Source organism: Oncorhynchus tshawytscha, linkage group LG01, assembly GCF_018296145.1.
Source record: "Oncorhynchus tshawytscha isolate Ot180627B linkage group LG01, Otsh_v2.0, whole genome shotgun sequence".
Classification (NCBI taxonomy): Eukaryota; Metazoa; Chordata; class Actinopteri; order Salmoniformes; family Salmonidae; genus Oncorhynchus; species Oncorhynchus tshawytscha.
Window position 1 is genome coordinate 4,573,084 of NC_056429.1, and position 17,510 is coordinate 4,590,593.

The following is a 17,510-nucleotide window of genomic DNA, read 5'->3' on the forward strand; positions in this document are numbered from 1 at the left end:
GATGTACTGGCCTGTCTCCTGGTAGCGCCTCCATGCTCTGGACACTACGCTGACAGACACAGCTAACCTTCTTGCCACAGCTCGCATTGATGTGCCATCCTGGATGAGCTGCACTACCTGAGCCACTTGTGTGGGTTGTAGACTCTGTCTCATGCTACCACTAGAGTGAAAGCACCGCCAGCATTCAAAAGTGACCAAAACATCAGCCAGGAAGCATAGGAACTGAGAAGTGGTCTGTGGTCACCACCTGCAGAACCACTCCTTTATTGGGGGTGTCTTGCTAATTGCCTATAATTTCCACCTGTTGTCTATTCCATTTGCACAACAGCATGTGAAATTTATTGTCAATCAGTGTTGCTTCCTGGACAGTCTGTGGTGCAACGTGGTGTTGGTGGATGGAGCGAGTGGACAGTTTGATTTCACAGAAGTGTGATTGACGTGTTACATTGTGTTGTTTAAGTGTTCCCTTTATTTTTTTGAGCAGTGTATAAGCTTAAACTATAACTTAAACTAAAACTATAACTTTAGTATGTCAGTGACCTGATAAATGACCATATAAATACAGTATATACTGTTTGACAGACAACAGTAAGGTGGGATATTTGTTTCACTTACTGGTGTTCAATCTGAAAGTTGAGGTGTCCACTGAACCAGTCGTTGAAGGTTGACTGCTCAATGTTGCAAGTAGCACTCAACTAAGACCAGATAAAGAGACATGTTACAGCTCCCTCTGCTGGAGAACAACAGAAGGCACAGCCCCAGAAAACACTCCTGGGCCTGTACTCAGGACTGCTGTTCCCAGATCAGTTTAGCCTTTTAAGATTATAACGAATATGAATGTATGGACAGGGGGGACCTGATCCTAGATCAGTTGTCTAGTAATGATGACATGTTACCTGCATGTTGAGTCAATCCTGGTGTCTAGTAATGATGACATGATACCTGCATGGTTAGCCAGTCCTGGTGTCTAGTAATGATGGCATGTTACCTGCATGGTGAGCCAGTCCTGTTGTCTAGTAATGATGACATGTTACCTGCATGGTGAGCCAGTCCTGTTGTCGCTCGTGATCCATCTCCATAGGAAGGTGATTCATCTGGGTCACCCATACAAACCAGTGGCTTTCCAAAAACCTATATACGGTACAATATTCACAATATAATTATTCAGCCACAATATTACGTTACATTATTACATCAAGCACATCATTGTGTTGTTTTATAATACTTAATAATACTTAAGAACCCTGTTCCTTGAGAGAGACCCTCCTGTAGGTTTTAATTCCAACCCTGTTCCTGGAGAGCTACCCTCCTGTAGGTTTAACTCCAACCCTGTTCCTGGAAAGCTACCCTCCTATAGGTTTAACTCCAACCCTGTTCCTGGAGAGATACCCTCCTGTAGGTTTAACTCCAACCCTGTTCCTGGAGAGATACCCTCCTGTAGGTTTAACTCCAACCCTGTTCCTGGAGAGATACCCTCCTGTAGGTTTTAACTCCAACCCTTAATTATTAGAATCAGGTATGCTAGTTTAGGGTTGGAGTGAAAACCGGACAGTATCTCTTCAGGAACAGGGTTGGAGTGAAAACCTACAGGAGGGTATTTCTCAAGGAACTCTCCATGAACAAAAGTATTCATCCCCCTTGGCGTTTTTCCTATTTTGTTGCATTACAACCTGTAATTTAAATAGATTTTTATTTGCATTTCATGTAATGGACATATACGAAATGGTCCAAATTGGTGAAGTGCAATTTAAAAAATTACTTGTTTCAAAGAATTTAAAAAAATACAAACCAGTAAAGTGGTACGTGCGTATGTATGTACGTATGTATACAGTATGTATTTCCCCCTATGAAGCCCCTCAATAAGATCTGGTGTAGCCAATTACCTTCAGAAGTCACATAATTAGTTAAATAAAGTCACCTGTGTGCAATCTAAATGTCACATGAGCTGTCACATGATCTCAGTATATATACCCCTGTTCTGAAAGGCCCCAGAGTCTGCAACACCACTAAGCAAGGGGCACCATGAAGACCAAGGAGCTCTCCATACAGGTCAGGGAAGTTGTGGAGAAGTACAGACCAGGGTTGGGTTATAAAAACATATCAGAAACTTTAAACACCCAACAGAGCACCATTAAATACATTATTAAAACATGGAACGAATATGTCACCACAACAAACCTGGCCATCAAGGAAAATGCTATGTCACAAAGGCACAAACCCAACACCTCTCATCACCCTGAGAACACCATCCCCACAGTGAAGCATGGTGGTGGCAGCATCATGCTGTGGGGATGTTTTTCATCGGCAGGGACTGGGAAACTGGTCAGAATTGAAGGACTGATGGATGGCACTAAATACAGGGAAAGTCTTGAGGGAAAGCCGTTTCAGTCTTCCAGAGATTTTAGACGGGGACGGAGGTTCACCTTCCAGCAGGACAATGACCCTAAGCATACTGCTAAAGCAACACTCGAGTGGTTTAAGGGGAAACATTTACATGTCTTGGAATGACCTAGTCAAAGCCCAGACCTCAACCCAATTGAGAATCTGTGGTATGACTGAAAGATTGCTGTACACCAGCAGAACCCAACCAACTTGAAGGAGCTGGAGCAGTTTTTCCCTTGAAGAATGAGCAAAAATCCCAGTGAGTAGATGTGCCAAGTTTATAGAGACATACCCCAAGAGACTTGCAGCTGTAATTGCTGCAAAAGGCAGCTCTACAAAGCATTGGCTTTGGGGGGTTGAATCGTTATGCACAGTCAAGTTTTCTGTTTTTTTGTCTTATTTCTTGTTTGTTTCACAATATAAAATATTTTGCATCTTCAAAGTGGTGTTGTGTAAATCAAATGATACAAACCCCCCAAAATTATATTTTAATTCCAGGTTGTAAGGCAACAAAATGTGAAAAATGCCAAGGGGGTGAATACTTTCGCAAGCCACTGTACATGAGGGTTGCTCTCTAGGAACAGGGTTGAAGAGCCCCGCTGTAGATAATTTGAATATAATTTAATGAATCAGCGAATGAGTGAGTGAGTTACCGAAACAGTGAATTAATGAATTAATCTTTGAGCTCCCTCTCAGTTCATACTTTACCTGACGAAGCTGATCAATGCTACTGAGCCAAAGAAACCAAAGAAGGGATAGTAACAGCAGAAGATGCGAAGGTAGAAACTCATCGACCACGCCAGATCCTTCACAGGAGACAAAGATTGGTATTACGGCCAGACATGATCACATCTGGGGTTCCTAGCAAAGCAACAATTATCACTGTTGATTAGGAAGTTCTGATGGTACAGTCAGTGTTGGTGGTGCACCTCAGCCACGCTCAAGGTCCTAAACATCATATCATTACTCTCTCATGGAAGCCCTTATGTTCCAGATGGGAATGAAGAGGATTAAGTCTACATTTAGTTGGTATGAAATCTCACCACCCAGTCCTGTCGTAAAAACATGGTCCGCAATATCTGGATGTGGAAATACACTGGAATAAGTAGTGGAGGTCCAACTGAAACACAGAAGGAAATTATTGGTATTACATACAGTGGTCTGTCTTTTACCTGTTCAATGGAAGTTGATGTGATTCTATACAGAAATCCATGAAATGTGTTTAGAAACTTACTGAGGAAGAAGTACTGGTGTTGGTGATGGTAGGGCATGTACTTCAACTTCTTTATACCATACTGCAATAGACAGAGACAAGGAGACAGATGGATCTAACTTTCAGAGTAGTTTTTTCGAGGGTACACATGGTCATCCCTACTGCCTCTGATCTAGCTGACTCACTGTAAATGATGTCTGTGCCCCTGGCTATCCATACATTTTCAAAAGAAGAAAATGGTGCCATCTGGTTTACTTTATATAGAATTTGAAATTATGTTTTACTTTTACTTTTCATACTTAAGTATATTTTAAACCAAACACTTCTAAACTTTTACTGAAGTAGTATTTTACTGGGTGACTTTCTATTAAGGTATCTAATACTTTTATTCACAATTTCCACTGGTTATTTCATGAATATTACATACATTTTTATCTTACCTTTATTTTACCAAATATGACAGGAAGTCAGATGGGTCATAAAGCACTAAGGTTGTGAGTCCAGTTGGGGCAGGAATCACAAATATATTATAGTGATAACTACCTCTACAGGCTGTTTGTCTCCCAGGACGAAGACATGCAGTGAGTTGACATCAGGATCTTTACTAAACACGTTGGGTTTAGCGTGGTGCTGGAAGTGACGATGGTTCCACCAGTTAGCAGAGGCACCCTGGAAACACACAGCTACTGTTACTTATTAATGGTACACACAATTACACTTACTGTAACTTACAACTGTTGGACACTACACGAAATAAGGCTAATTAAATCAAATCAAATCAAATCAAATTAAATGAACTTTGAAACGTAACACTGCTCTTTTTTTATTTTTTATGTTTTATTTATTTTTAATTTCACCTTTATTTAACCAGGTAGGCTAGTTATCCACAAGTTCTCACTTACAACTGCGACCTGGCCAAGATAAAGAAAAGCAGTGCGACAGAAACAACAACACAGAGTTACACATGGAATAAACAAACGTACAGTCAATAACACAATAGAAAAAAATGAAAGTCTATATACCCTGTGTGCAAATGGCATGAGGAGGTATGGCAATAAATAGGCCAAAGTAGCAAAGTAATTACAATTTAGCAGATTAACACTGTAGTGATAGATGAGCAGATGATGATGAGCAGATGTTGGTGTGTGAGTAGTGCTATTGATGTGCAAAAGAGCAGCAAAGTAAATACAAACAATATGGGGATGAGGTAGATTGGGTGGGCTATTTACAGATGGACTATGTACAGCTGCAGTGATCGGTTAGCTGCTTAAATAGCTGATGTTTAAAGTTAGTGAGGGAAATGTAAGTCTCCAGCTTCAGCGATTTTTGCAATTAGTTCCAGTCACTGGCAGCAGAGAACTGGAAGGAAAGGCGTCCAAAGTAGGTGTTGGCTTTGGGGATGACATGTGAGATATACCTGCTGAAGAGTGTGCTAAGGGTGGGTGTTGTTATCGTGACCGGTGAGCTGAGATAAGGCAAAGCTTTACCTAGCATGGACTTGTAGATGACCTGGAGCCAGTGGGTCTTGCGACAATTATGTAGCGAGGGCCAGCCGACTAGAGCATACAGGTCGAAGTGGTGGGTGGTATAAGGTGCTTTGGTAACAAAATGGATGGCACTGTGATAGACTGCATCCAATTTGCTGAGTAGAGTATTGGAAGCTATTTTGTAGATGACATCGGCGAAGTCGAGGATCAGTAGGATAGTTAGTTTTACTAGGGTAAATTTGGCGGCGTGAGTGAATGAGGCTTTGTTGCGAAATAGAAAGCCGATTCTAGATTTGTTTTTGGATTGGAGATGTTTGATATGAGTCTGGAAGGAGAGTTTACAGTCTATCCAGACACCTAGGTATTTGTAGTTGTCCACGAATTCTAGGTCAGAACCGTCCAGAGTAGTGATGCTAGTCGGGCAGGCGGGTGCGGGCAGCGAACGGTTGAAAAGCATGCATTTGGTTTTGCTAGCGTTTAAGAGCAGTTGGAAGCCACGGAAGGAGTGCTGTATGGCATTGAAGCTCGTTTGGAGGTTATTTAACACAGTGTCCAAAGAAGGGCCAGATGTATACAGAATTGTGTCATCTGCGTAGAGCTGGATCAGGGAATCACCCGCAGCAAGAGCGACATCGTTGATATATAGAGAAAAGAGTCGGCCCGAGAATTGAACCTGTGGTACCCCCATAGAGACTGCCAGAGGTCTGGACAACAGGCCCTCCGATTTTACACACTGAACTCTATCTGCAAAGTATTTGGTGAAACAGGCAAGGCAGTCATTTGAGAAACCAAGGCTATTGAGTCTGCCAATAAGAATACGGTGATTGACAGATTCGAAAGCCTTGGCAAGGTCAATGAAGATGGCTGTTTGTCCAGTAGCCTACCTTTAGGTGTCCAATTACAAACTTTTGCAGTACGTGATTCCAACTGGATTTCTTGCAGACTGACAGGTGGCCGAAGTCATGCTGCAGCCAGCTAGCCTGGGCCTGAGTGGGAGAAAGAAAGGCAGATTTTGAATGGTGTCTGACCTTAACCTTAATCCTCACCTCATCCCCTAACCTTAACCATAACCCTAACCTAATCCTCTAACCTCAACCCTAACCTAATACTCTAACCTTAACCCTAACCTAATACTCTAACCTTAACCCTAACCTAATCCCCTGACCTTAACTCTAACCTTAACCCTAACCTTAACCTAATCCCCTAACCTTAACCCTAACCTTAACCCTAACCCTAACCTAATCCTCTAACCTCAACCCTAACCTTAACCCTAACCTAATACTCTAACCTTAACCCTAACCTAATCACCTAACCTTAACCCTAACCTAATCCCCTGACCTGAACTCTAACCCTAACCTTAACCTTAACCTATTCCCATAACCTTAACCCTAACCTAATCCCCTAACCTTAACCCTAATCTAATCCCCTAACCTGAACTCTAACCATAACCTTACCCTAACCTATAATCCCCTAACCTTAACCCTAACCCAATCCTCTAACCTTAACCCTAACCTAATCCCCGAACCTTAACCCTAACCTTGACCCTAACCTAACCTAATCCCCTAACCTTAACCCTAACCTTAACCTAATCCTCTAACCTAATCCCCTAACCTTAACCCTAACCTTAACCCTAACCTAACCTAATCCCCTAACCTAATCCCCTAACCTTAACCCTAACCTTAACCTAATCCCCTAACCTTAACCTAATCCCCTAACCTAATCCCCTAACCTTAATGTCACGGATTCCCCCGGTACTGCTGCTCATTCTGTTCTCCAGCTCCGGAGGTCTACGTCACCGGCCTTCTAGTCGTCACTGAACTGGATCATTACCACCAACCCCGGACTGTCATGTCTCATGACGCACACCTGGTTCCCATTCCCCCTGATTAGTATGTGTATAAATGTGCCCTCTGTTCCCCATTGTCCTTGTTGATTATTGTTCCCATGTCCATTGGTCTTGTGAGTACCTGTGCTCTGTTGTTTCGGCTTTCGTGCAGCGTGTATTGTTGTGTACTCGTTATCCCGGGTCTCGTCCCGCGTATTGTTGTGTACTCGTTATTACGGGTCTCGTCCCGTGTATTGTTGTGTACTCGTTATCCCGGGTCTCGTCCCGCGTATTGTTGCGTACTCGTTATTACGGGTCTCGTCCCGTGTATTGTTGTGTACTCGTTATCCTGGGTCTCGCCCGTGTATTGTTGTGTACTCGTTATCCCGGGTCTCGTCCCCCATGTATTGTTGTGTACTCGTTATCCCGGGTCTCGTCCCGTGTATTGTTGTGTACTCGTTATCCCGGGTCTCGTCCCGCGTATTGTTGTGTACTCGTTATCCCGGGTCTCGTCCCCGCGTATTGTTGCGTACTCGTTATTACGGGTCTCGTCCCGCGTATTGTTGTGTACTCGTTATTACGGGTCTCGTCCCGCGTATTGTTGAGTACTCGTTATTACGGGTCTCGTCCTGTGTATTGTTGTGTACTCGTTATCCCGGGTCTCGTCCCGCGTATTGTTGTGTACTCGTTATCCCGGGTCTCGTCCCGCGTATTGTTGTGTACTCGTTATTACGGGTCTCGTCCCGTGTATTTATTAGAGGTTTTACCTCGCTCTTTTGTTCGGGTTACATCCCTGTGTTTTTGTATATGTGTTTGTTCTGGGCTTTGTCCCTGTGCCTTTTCATGGCATGTTGTATAATCTGGGTGGAGTATTAAAACCCCCTATTACGTATTCCTGCGCCTGTCTCCAATCCTTTATACAACATGACACTTGACCCTAACCTTTGAACCTTATGCCTAACCTTAATCCTAAACCTAACCTAATCCTCTAATTCTAACCTTAATCCAAAACCTAACCTTAACATTAATCCTAACCCTAACCTAATCCTCTAATTCTAACCTTAATCCTAACCCTAACCTAATCCTCTAATTCTAACCTTAATTAAAACCTAACCTTAATCCTAACCCTAACCTAATCCTCTAATTCTAACCTTAATCGTAACCCTAACCTAATCCTCTAATTCTAACCTTAATCCTAAACCTAACCTTAATCGTAACCCTAACCTAATCCTCTAATTATAACCTTAATCCTAAACCTAACCCTAACCTTTGGATCTGCCTGTCAAATATCTTCTTGTACTCCCTAATAATACTGTAATGGTACCTGAGACGTGGCCAGCATGAGGGAACAGAGCAGTGTGAGGCTCCAGCTGCTCCCCCAGACCCAGAGCAGGCCCAAAGCCAGGGCCTCTAGTAGCAGGATGTGGCCCAGGTAGAGGCTGAAGAAGAGGGGGCGGGAACGGAGAAGACCCTCACTCTCCACACGGTGGCGCAAGGCCCGGAAGTCCTGCACCAGTGCTGTCTGTATGGATTAGAGGTGATCAATAATCAATTAATCGATCAATTTAGACGTATGAAGTAAGGGGTCTTTCTCAATGACTCTGTCCTTGATTTGAGGAGGCGAGGTGATAGGATGCTTGGAATTACAGAAAGACCAACAGTGAGACAGGCTGGTATAATGTGATCTAGTTATAGGGGCATCTGGGCACATAGACAGGCTGGTATAATGTGATCTAGTTATAGGGGCATCTGGGCACATAGACAGGCTGGTATAATGTGATCTAGGTATAAGGGCACCTGGGCACATAGACAGGCAGGTATAATGTGATCTAGTTATAGGAGCATCTGGGCACATAGACAGGCTGGTATAATGTGATCTAGTTATAGGAGCATCTGGGCACATAGACAGGCTGGTATAATGTGATCTAGTTATAGGGGCATCTGGGCACATAGACAGGCTGGTATAATGTGATCTAGTTATAGGGGCATCTGGGCACATAGACAGGCAGGTATAATGTGATCTAGTTATAGGGGCATCTGGGCACATAGACAGGCTGGTATAATGTGATCTAGTTATAGGGGCATCTGGGCACATAGACAGGCTGGTATAATGTGATCTAGGTATAGGGGCATCTGGGCACATAGACAGGCTGGTATAATGTGATCTAGGTATAGGGGCACCTGGGCACATAGACAGGCAGGTATAATGTGATCTAGTTATAGGGGCATCTGGGCATATAGACAGGCTGGTATAATGTGATCTAGTTATAGGGGCAACTGGGCACATAGACAGGCTGGTATAATGTGATCTAGTTATAGGGGCATCTGGGCACATAGACAGGCTGTTATAGTTATTATAGTAGATGATGACACACTACGACTTGGTCGAGTGTGGTGCTATGTGGTGTTTAGAGTGGGTGTGGTGCTATGTCAGAGGGAGAGATGCTGTAGGCTTCACATTATGTTTCATTTTGTAGCCTACAACGATGTATGTTATGGGTGTGATGCTGTAGAGGGAGAGAGAGAAAGATTGGCCTCCTCACGTTTTTCCCCTGGTCCTGGCTGGGCTCTGTCGGTGCCAGCTCTCCAATCAGCAACGGCTTCAGAAACTTCCTGACAAAATTAGCATCGGGATGGAATGCGGAAAATGCTTCCTAGAAATTAGAGACATAGATCAATCTATGTTGTTTAAGAGAAATACATGTCATGTCAAAATAGTGTGTGTACAAAACATGAAGACGTCTTTCCATAACAGACTGACCAGGTGAATCCAGGTGAAAGCTATGATCTCTTATTGATGTCACCTGATGAAGGGGAGGAGACAGGATAAAGAAGGATTTTTTTTTTTTAGGCTTGAGACAATTGAGACATGGATTGTGTACGTGTGCCTTTCAGAGGGTGAATGGGCAAGGCAAAAGATTGAAATGCCGAACGGGGGGTATTGTAGTAGGTTCCAGGCGCACCGGTTTGTCTTCAAGAACTGCAACGCTGCTGGGTTTTTCACGCTCAACAGTTTCCCGTGTGTATCAAGAATGGTCCACGTCTCAAAAGGACATCCAGCCAACTTGACACAACTGTGGGAAGAATGGAAGTCAAAATGGGCCAGCATCCCTGTGGAATGCCTGCGACACCTTTTAGAGTCTGTTCCCAGGACAAATTGAGGCTGTTCTGAGGGCAAAAGGGGGTGCAACTCAATACTAGGAAGGTGTTCCTAATGATTTGTACACTCAGTGTATGTCTCTTATGTAAAAAATAATGATGATTCATTCATGGTTAAGAGATTATCGTGATATTAAGTGTAGTGTGATATGTAATAGAGTCATAATGTACGATCCACTAACAACTAGTGTAATATGTAATAGAGTCATAATGTACGATCCACTAACAACTAGTGTAATATGTAATAGAGTCATAATGTACGATCCACTAACAACTAGTGTAATATGTAATTATCATAATGTACGATCCACTAACAACTAGTGTAATATGTAATAGAGTCATAATGTACGATCCACTAACAACTAGTGTAATATGTAATAGAGTCATAATGTACGATCCACTAACAACTAGTGTAATATGTAATAGAGTCATAATGTACGATCCACTAACAACTAGTGTGATATGTAATAGAGTCATAATGTACGATCCACTAACAACTAGTGTAATATGTAATAGAGTCATAATGTACGATCCACTAACAACTAGTGTGATATGTAATAGAGTCATAATGTACGATCCACTAACAACTAGTGTAATATGTAATAGAGTCATAATGTACGATCCACTAACAACTAGTGTAATATGTAATAGAGTCATAATGTACGATCCACTAACAACTAGTGTAATATGTAATAGAGTCATAATGTACGATCCACTAACAACTACTGTGATATGTAATAGAGTCATAATGTACGATCCACTAACAACTAGTGTAATATGTAATAGAGTCATAATGTACGATCCACTAACAACTAGTGTAATATGTAATAGAGTCATAATGTACGATCCACTAACAACTAGTGTAATATGTAATAGAGTCATAATGTACGATCCACTAACAACTAGTGTAATATGTAATAGAGTCATAATGTACGATCCACTAACAACTAGTGTAATATGTAATAGAGTCATAATGTACGATCCACTAACAACTACTGTAATATGTAATAGAGTCATAATGTACGATCCACTAACAACTAGTGTAATATGTAATAGAGTCATAATGTACGATCCACTAACAACTAGTGTAATATGTAATAGAGTCATAATGTACGATCCACTAACAACTAGTGTAATATGTAATAGAGTCATAATGTACGATCCACTAACAACTAGTGTAATATGTAATAGAGTCATAATGTACGATCCACTAACAACTAGTGTAATATGTAATAGAGTCATAATGTACGATCCACTAACAACTAGTGTAATATGTAATAGAGTCATAATGTACGATCCACTAACAACTAGTGTAATATGTAATAGAGTCATAATGTACGATCCACTAACAACTACTGTAATATGTCATACCTACAACATTATAACATTTGCAACAGTCTTCCTGGAATAACTTGAGAACATTTCACCAACAACTTCCATAGTTAGGCTACTGACCGTGGCATCTTCTCCAGCAAAGTGACTGATGACCCTGATGCCCCCCGGGTGTCTCTTCGCCCACTGGGTAATATTATAGACCTTCCTGTCGATGACCAACCACTGGTCGCTTCTGTGGCAGTGCTTCTGGACCTCTTCCCAGGTGTAGACTGCACTGCCACCTCGCCCTCCACCGGGCCCACCCCTGTCACCCTTGGCCGGCTCGCTTGACTCCGTCTGTTGACCTCCGCCCCCCATCCTCGGTTCTCTCTGCTCCACTCACACCGTCCACTCACACCGTCTGTCCAACTGAAACACACTGAGGACCAGTCAAATGCAACGTACAGAGAGGAAGTCAGGGAATGGAATCAGAATCAGATCATGCTGTCTGAGTCAAGTCACACTTACATGGTGAAATGGTGTGACTCTTCTACAGTTTGATGTTTATTGGGATGAGTCTTGTCCTGGAGGCAGATCTGAGAGATTTCCACTAGATGGACCAGAATTCTAAATTTGCTATATTGTAAAAATTCTTGAAAACAAACAGACTTGATTTGTGACCCGTTTCAGGAAGCTTGACGCATGTCACACGTCACTACTTCACAGGAGAGTCATTTGATGATCTTTTTTAAAAAATTATTCAAAAATCCATGTATACAGGTGAGTTTAGCTTCATTTTCAGATATTATATTTGGTCAAAAAGTCATTTTCATTGCAAGTTAAAGCGTACTGTTAGCTAGCTAGCGAACGTTAGCCGGTTGGCTTGCTAGCGAATGTTAGCCGGCTGGCTTGCTAGCGAATGTTAGCCGGCTGGCTTGCTAGCTACCGTTACCTGTAGTAACATTCTTCGAATCAGAAACTCCTTTACCATGCTAGTTATAGCCTAATATTAGCTAACTAGCTAACATTGAACCAAGTTGGTTAGCTTTAGCTGCCTGCAGATTCATACTACAGCTATGACAATGTTTGTATTGGTGGTAGTTGGGATTATGCTGGTTCATTGTTTAGCTAGCTAGCTACATGTCTAAACATCAAGTTCACCTGGTGTGTCTGGGGTGTGATTACGGCCGTCTATTGTATTTCATGAACATGTCTAGACAATAGTGACTCATCCACTTAGCTAGATGTGTCTGGGAGGGGGCACATGAGGAGATTGCATGAGTCAGGTAGGAGACCTGAGCCAACTCCTCGTGCTTTCCGTGGGGAGCGTGTAACTAGTCAGGCACCGTGTTATGCAGAGATGCACACGATGTCTCCAGGGCATCCAGCCAGGACGTATTGAGCCAGCTCTATGTTCTGGATCTCCAATGCGTCTCCACGGTCCAGTGTATCCTGTTCCTCCTCCCCGCACTTGCCCTGAGGTGCGTGTCCCCAGCCCGGTACCACCAGTGCCGGCACCACGCACCAGGCCTACAGTGCGCCTCGCCAGTCCAGAGCGTCCGGCGACAGTACCCAGTCCAGAGCGTCCGGCGACAGTACCCAGTCCAGAGCGTCCGGCGACAGTACCCAGTCCAGAGCGTCCGGCGACAGTACCCAGTCCAGAGCGTCCGGCGACAGTACCCAGTCCGGAGCCTCCAGCGACGGTCTCCAGTCCAGAATTTCCAGCGACGATCCAAGCAGCGATGTATTTATGTATTTATTTAACCTTTATTTAACTAGGCAAGAACATATTTTTATCTACAATGATGTTCTACCAAAAGGCAAAAGGCCTCCTGCGGGGACGGGGGCTGGGATTAAACATAAAGGTACATAAAATAAATATAGGACAAAACACACATCATGACAAGAGAGACAACACAACTCTACATAAAGAGAGACAACACAACACTACATAAAGAGAGACAACACAACACTACATAAAGAGAGACAACACAACACTACATAAAGAGAGACACCACAACACTACATAAAGAGAGACAACACAACACTACATAAAGAGAGACAACACAACACTACATAAAGAGAGACAACACAACACTACATAAAGAGAGACAACACAACACTACATAAAGAGAGACAACACAACACTACATAAAGAGAGACAACACAACTCTACATAAAGAGAGACAACACAACACTACATAAAGAGAGACAACACAACACTACATAAAGAGAGACAACACAACACTACATAAAGAGAGACAACACAACACTACATAAAGAGAGACAACACAACACTACATAAAGAGAGACAACACAACACTACATAAAGAGAGACAACACAACACTACATAAAGAGAGACAACACAACACTACATAAAGAGAGACAACACAACACTACATAAAGAGAGACAACACAACACTACATAAAGAGAGACAACACAACACTACATAAAGAGAGACAACACAACACTACATAAAGAGAGACAACACAACACTACATAAAGAGAGACAACACAACACTACATAAAGAGAGACAACACAACACTACATAAAGAGAGACAACACAACACTACATAAAGAGAGACAACACAACACTACATAAAGAGAGACACCACAACACTACATAAAGAGAGACAACACAACACTACATAAAGAGAGACAACACAACACTACATAAAGAGAGACAACACAACACTACATAAAGAGAGACAACACAACACTACATAAAGAGAGACAACACAACACTACATAAAGAGAGACAACACAACACTACACAAAGAGAGACAACACAACACTACATAAAGAGAGACAACACAACACTACATAAAGAGAGACAACACAACACTACATAAAGAGAGACAACACAACACTACATAAAGAGAGACAACACAACACTACATAAAGAGAGACAACACAACACTACATAAAGAGAGACAACACAACACTACATAAAGAGAGACAACACAACACTACATAAAGAGAGACAACACAACACTACATAAAGAGAGACAACACAACACTACATAAAGAGAGACAACACAACACTACATAAAGAGAGACACCACAACACTACATAAAGAGAGACACCACAACACTACATAAAGAGAGACAACACAACACTACATAAAGAGAGACAACACAACACTACATAAAGAGAGACAACACAACACTACATAAAGAGAGACAACACAACACTACATAAAGAGAGACAACACAACACTACATAAAGAGAGACAACACAACACTACATAAAGAGAGACAACACAACACTACATAAAGAGAGACAACACAACACTACATAAAGAGAGACAACACAACACTACACAAAGACCTAAGACACCAATCCAGATGGTGTGTCACATTTGGGGTTAGGCATTAACGTTATCAGTGTGGTTAAGGTTAGGTTTAAAATCGGATTGATTGTTTGACTTTGTGGCTGTGCTAGCTAGTGACCTTCTGCCTCCAGAACAAGATTCATGACGAAAAACGCTAACCTGCTATTCTTCTGCCAGAGGGAAGGGAGATGTTTTCCAGACAGCGTTGTACAACAAAATGTGTTGTTCAATTCATTTGCTGAAAATATCGAATGACGAATACCTGTAGAGGCGCAAGAATGTCAGCCAGTCTGGGTCCTGTAATTCCGTGGAGTTCCTTTTCTACCAACATCAAACCATTAAAAATGTTGCTCAAAATATCTAATAACGAAAACCTGTAGCATTCTGTATGGAGTTTCTATTCTAATCTGTGGAGCATCGATGCGATTTACCACGATGTTTATTTGTAACACTATATTAGAATAGAGACAAAGAGCATTGAATTGTTCTCATCAATAAATAATAAAGAATACGGAGATGCGCCATTGTGTGGGCATGGACTCCTCTTCTGTTCCGCATATGTTTCCCGAGTTTTATATGACACACAGTGCAAATCTTTATGAGTGTTTCATGTTAATGTCTGTATAATGGCACACATGATAAAATCGAAAATTCGTGTCAACCCTTACAGAAATCCCCAGGCTACATGAGATTACATTAAATCAGGCTATATTGTGATCAACAATATAACGCAATTATACAATGATGATGTGGATACAGAATTAATAGAATAGCTGCACTCACCAACATTTCCAGATGTGCAATCCTCTCTCTTTTCCTCTCTTCCTCTTATTCATAAAAATACACTCAGTTCTTTCTGATCATATATCCAATCAAATCACCAGTAGGCTACTAATATGGAGAATACAAAATATTCAAAATTCAACTATAGAATTTACACATCGTATAATGAAAACGTGGGGCAAGTAATGAGTTGTGTCGTGTTAACAAAAAAAAAACATTAACACACCTCGAATGTCAAAATCGCAATATATGATTTAAGCAATGGCAATGATTATGAAAGCGCATAACATAATTGAGCTATTTGGGGCTTCTATTCGTCGTCATTAGTGTTTCCATGTTGTGATGTTCGTCTTCTTTTCGAGAGATGAGCTTTGCATTACGGAGAGGGAGAGAGACAGCGAGAGCGAGAGATGAAGGGTGAGGACCGTCACACAGGTAGGAGGGGCAGGTTTCTGTCTATAATAAACTCCGCCTCTACACCTCAAACCACAAATTCGACACTTGACGTCGAATTTTGTCAAAGTAACCAATCAGGGAACAGTAGCTGTCTTTGTCCCAAAACCGTAAATTCCCTGTTCAACACAAAATGTTTGGAGGCATTATCAGGGTCATCACTAGTTACCACAGCAACAAAGTAATAAACCCAGTCTATTTCTACAGTTTTATCTTCTTAAAATCGGATTTTTTTAACCTAAACACACCGCTAACCTTCTTCTAAACCTAACCTTAAATGAAGACCAAAAATCTAATTTTGGTTTTCATTCCTTTTTATGACGTAGCCCATTTTTACTTTGTGGCTGTGTTCGGCTTTCTAGTGACACCCATTATCAACAGGTGACAGGGTTCATAATCATTCCTTTTTGAAGGGAGTCATTTGGCTTTTTTTGTTGTCAAATAAATAAAACATTTAGATTTTAATGGTCTAGTTGCTACATTTTTTGGCGGGGTGAAAATGACTGCAATCAAATCAAATGTTAATCCTCACCTGGGGCGGCAGGCTAGCCTAGTGGTTAGAGCGTTAGAGCAGCAACCAGAAGCTTGCAAATTCAAACCCCCGAGCTGGCAAGGTACTAATCTGTTGCTCTGCCCCTGAACAGGCAGTTAACCCACTGTTCCTAGGCCGTCATTGAAAATAAGAATTTGTTCTTAACTGGCTTGTCTAGTTAAATAAATAAATAAATAAACATACAGATGTTATTGCGGGTGTAGCAAAATGCTAGCCACAATAACTGTTTTATCACTTTGATATTGGCTAAACTTGCACAAACTTGCTCCTACCATTGAACAGTAGACTACCAAGGTGACATCCAGATTGTTAATACCAATATTGTGATTTTTTAAAATATTTTTTACCTTTTATTTAAATAGGCAATTCAGGTTAGAACAAATTCTTATTTACAATGACGGTCTACCCAGGCCCAACCCGGTCTCTGCCATGTTTTTGATTAAGGTGATGAATAGTCACCCTGCTCCCTGTCAACTGTCGGACATCTTGTTTGAAGTCTCCAGGTCTTATTATACCTCAGGGGAAGAAACTGACCTCGGCATTCACACCAATGTGAAGTTAGCCATAATCAGGATTAGCAACAATAGTGGAGTTTGTGGTTTGCCTTCAAAATAAAAGTCCCCCCATTTGAAAGTGATGCAAACTGATTAAAATAGTGGAAACATGCCATATTTGGACTAGATAATGCTAAACAAGTTCGGAATGTTTTATATAAATGAAACAAAAGACAATATTGAGTTAATTTCACACAAAAAAAATGTAAACTGTTGAAATCACACTGTGGATGTATCTCATCAATCTACACACAATATTCCATAATGACAAAGCAAAAAAAGGTTTTTAGAATTTTTGAAGAGGCGACTCAGGGATGCTGGCCTTCTAGGCAGATTTCCTCTGTCCAGTGTCTGTGTTCTTTTGCCCATCTTAATCTTTTATTGGCCAGTCTGAGATATGGCTTTTTCTTTGCAACTCTGCCTAGGAGGCCAGCATCCCTGAGTCGCCT

At 41.7% G+C, this 17,510-nt stretch overlaps 1 protein-coding gene across 2 annotated transcripts in view; it reads right to left on the minus strand.

Annotated features, from left to right (window-relative positions):
* The window catches only part of LOC112237566 (acyl-CoA Delta-6 desaturase-like), an 83,041-nt gene that overhangs the window by 3,481 nt on the left and 62,050 nt on the right, over nucleotides 1-17,510 (minus strand). The window contains exons 1-12 of one of the 2 annotated variants that reach the window (XM_042320727.1): nucleotides 15,502-15,926; nucleotides 14,878-14,980; nucleotides 11,522-11,819; nucleotides 9,451-9,561; nucleotides 8,232-8,429; nucleotides 5,967-6,068; nucleotides 4,139-4,264; nucleotides 3,617-3,677; nucleotides 3,426-3,502; nucleotides 3,091-3,188; nucleotides 1,035-1,131; nucleotides 616-695 (exon numbers count right to left, since the gene is read on the minus strand). In XM_042320727.1, coding sequence (XP_042176661.1) covers nucleotides 616-695; nucleotides 1,035-1,131; nucleotides 3,091-3,188; nucleotides 3,426-3,502; nucleotides 3,617-3,677; nucleotides 4,139-4,264; nucleotides 5,967-6,068; nucleotides 8,232-8,429; nucleotides 9,451-9,561; nucleotides 11,522-11,758 — 1,187 coding nt within the window. In that variant the 5' untranslated portion in view covers nucleotides 11,759-11,819; nucleotides 14,878-14,980; nucleotides 15,502-15,926. Of the gene's footprint in view, nucleotides 1-615; nucleotides 696-1,034; nucleotides 1,132-3,090; nucleotides 3,189-3,425; nucleotides 3,503-3,616; nucleotides 3,678-4,138; nucleotides 4,265-5,966; nucleotides 6,069-8,231; nucleotides 8,430-9,450; nucleotides 9,562-11,521; nucleotides 11,820-14,877; nucleotides 14,981-15,501; nucleotides 15,927-17,510 lie in introns of those variants that run through there. The other variant, XM_042320749.1, reaches the window with a different exon arrangement.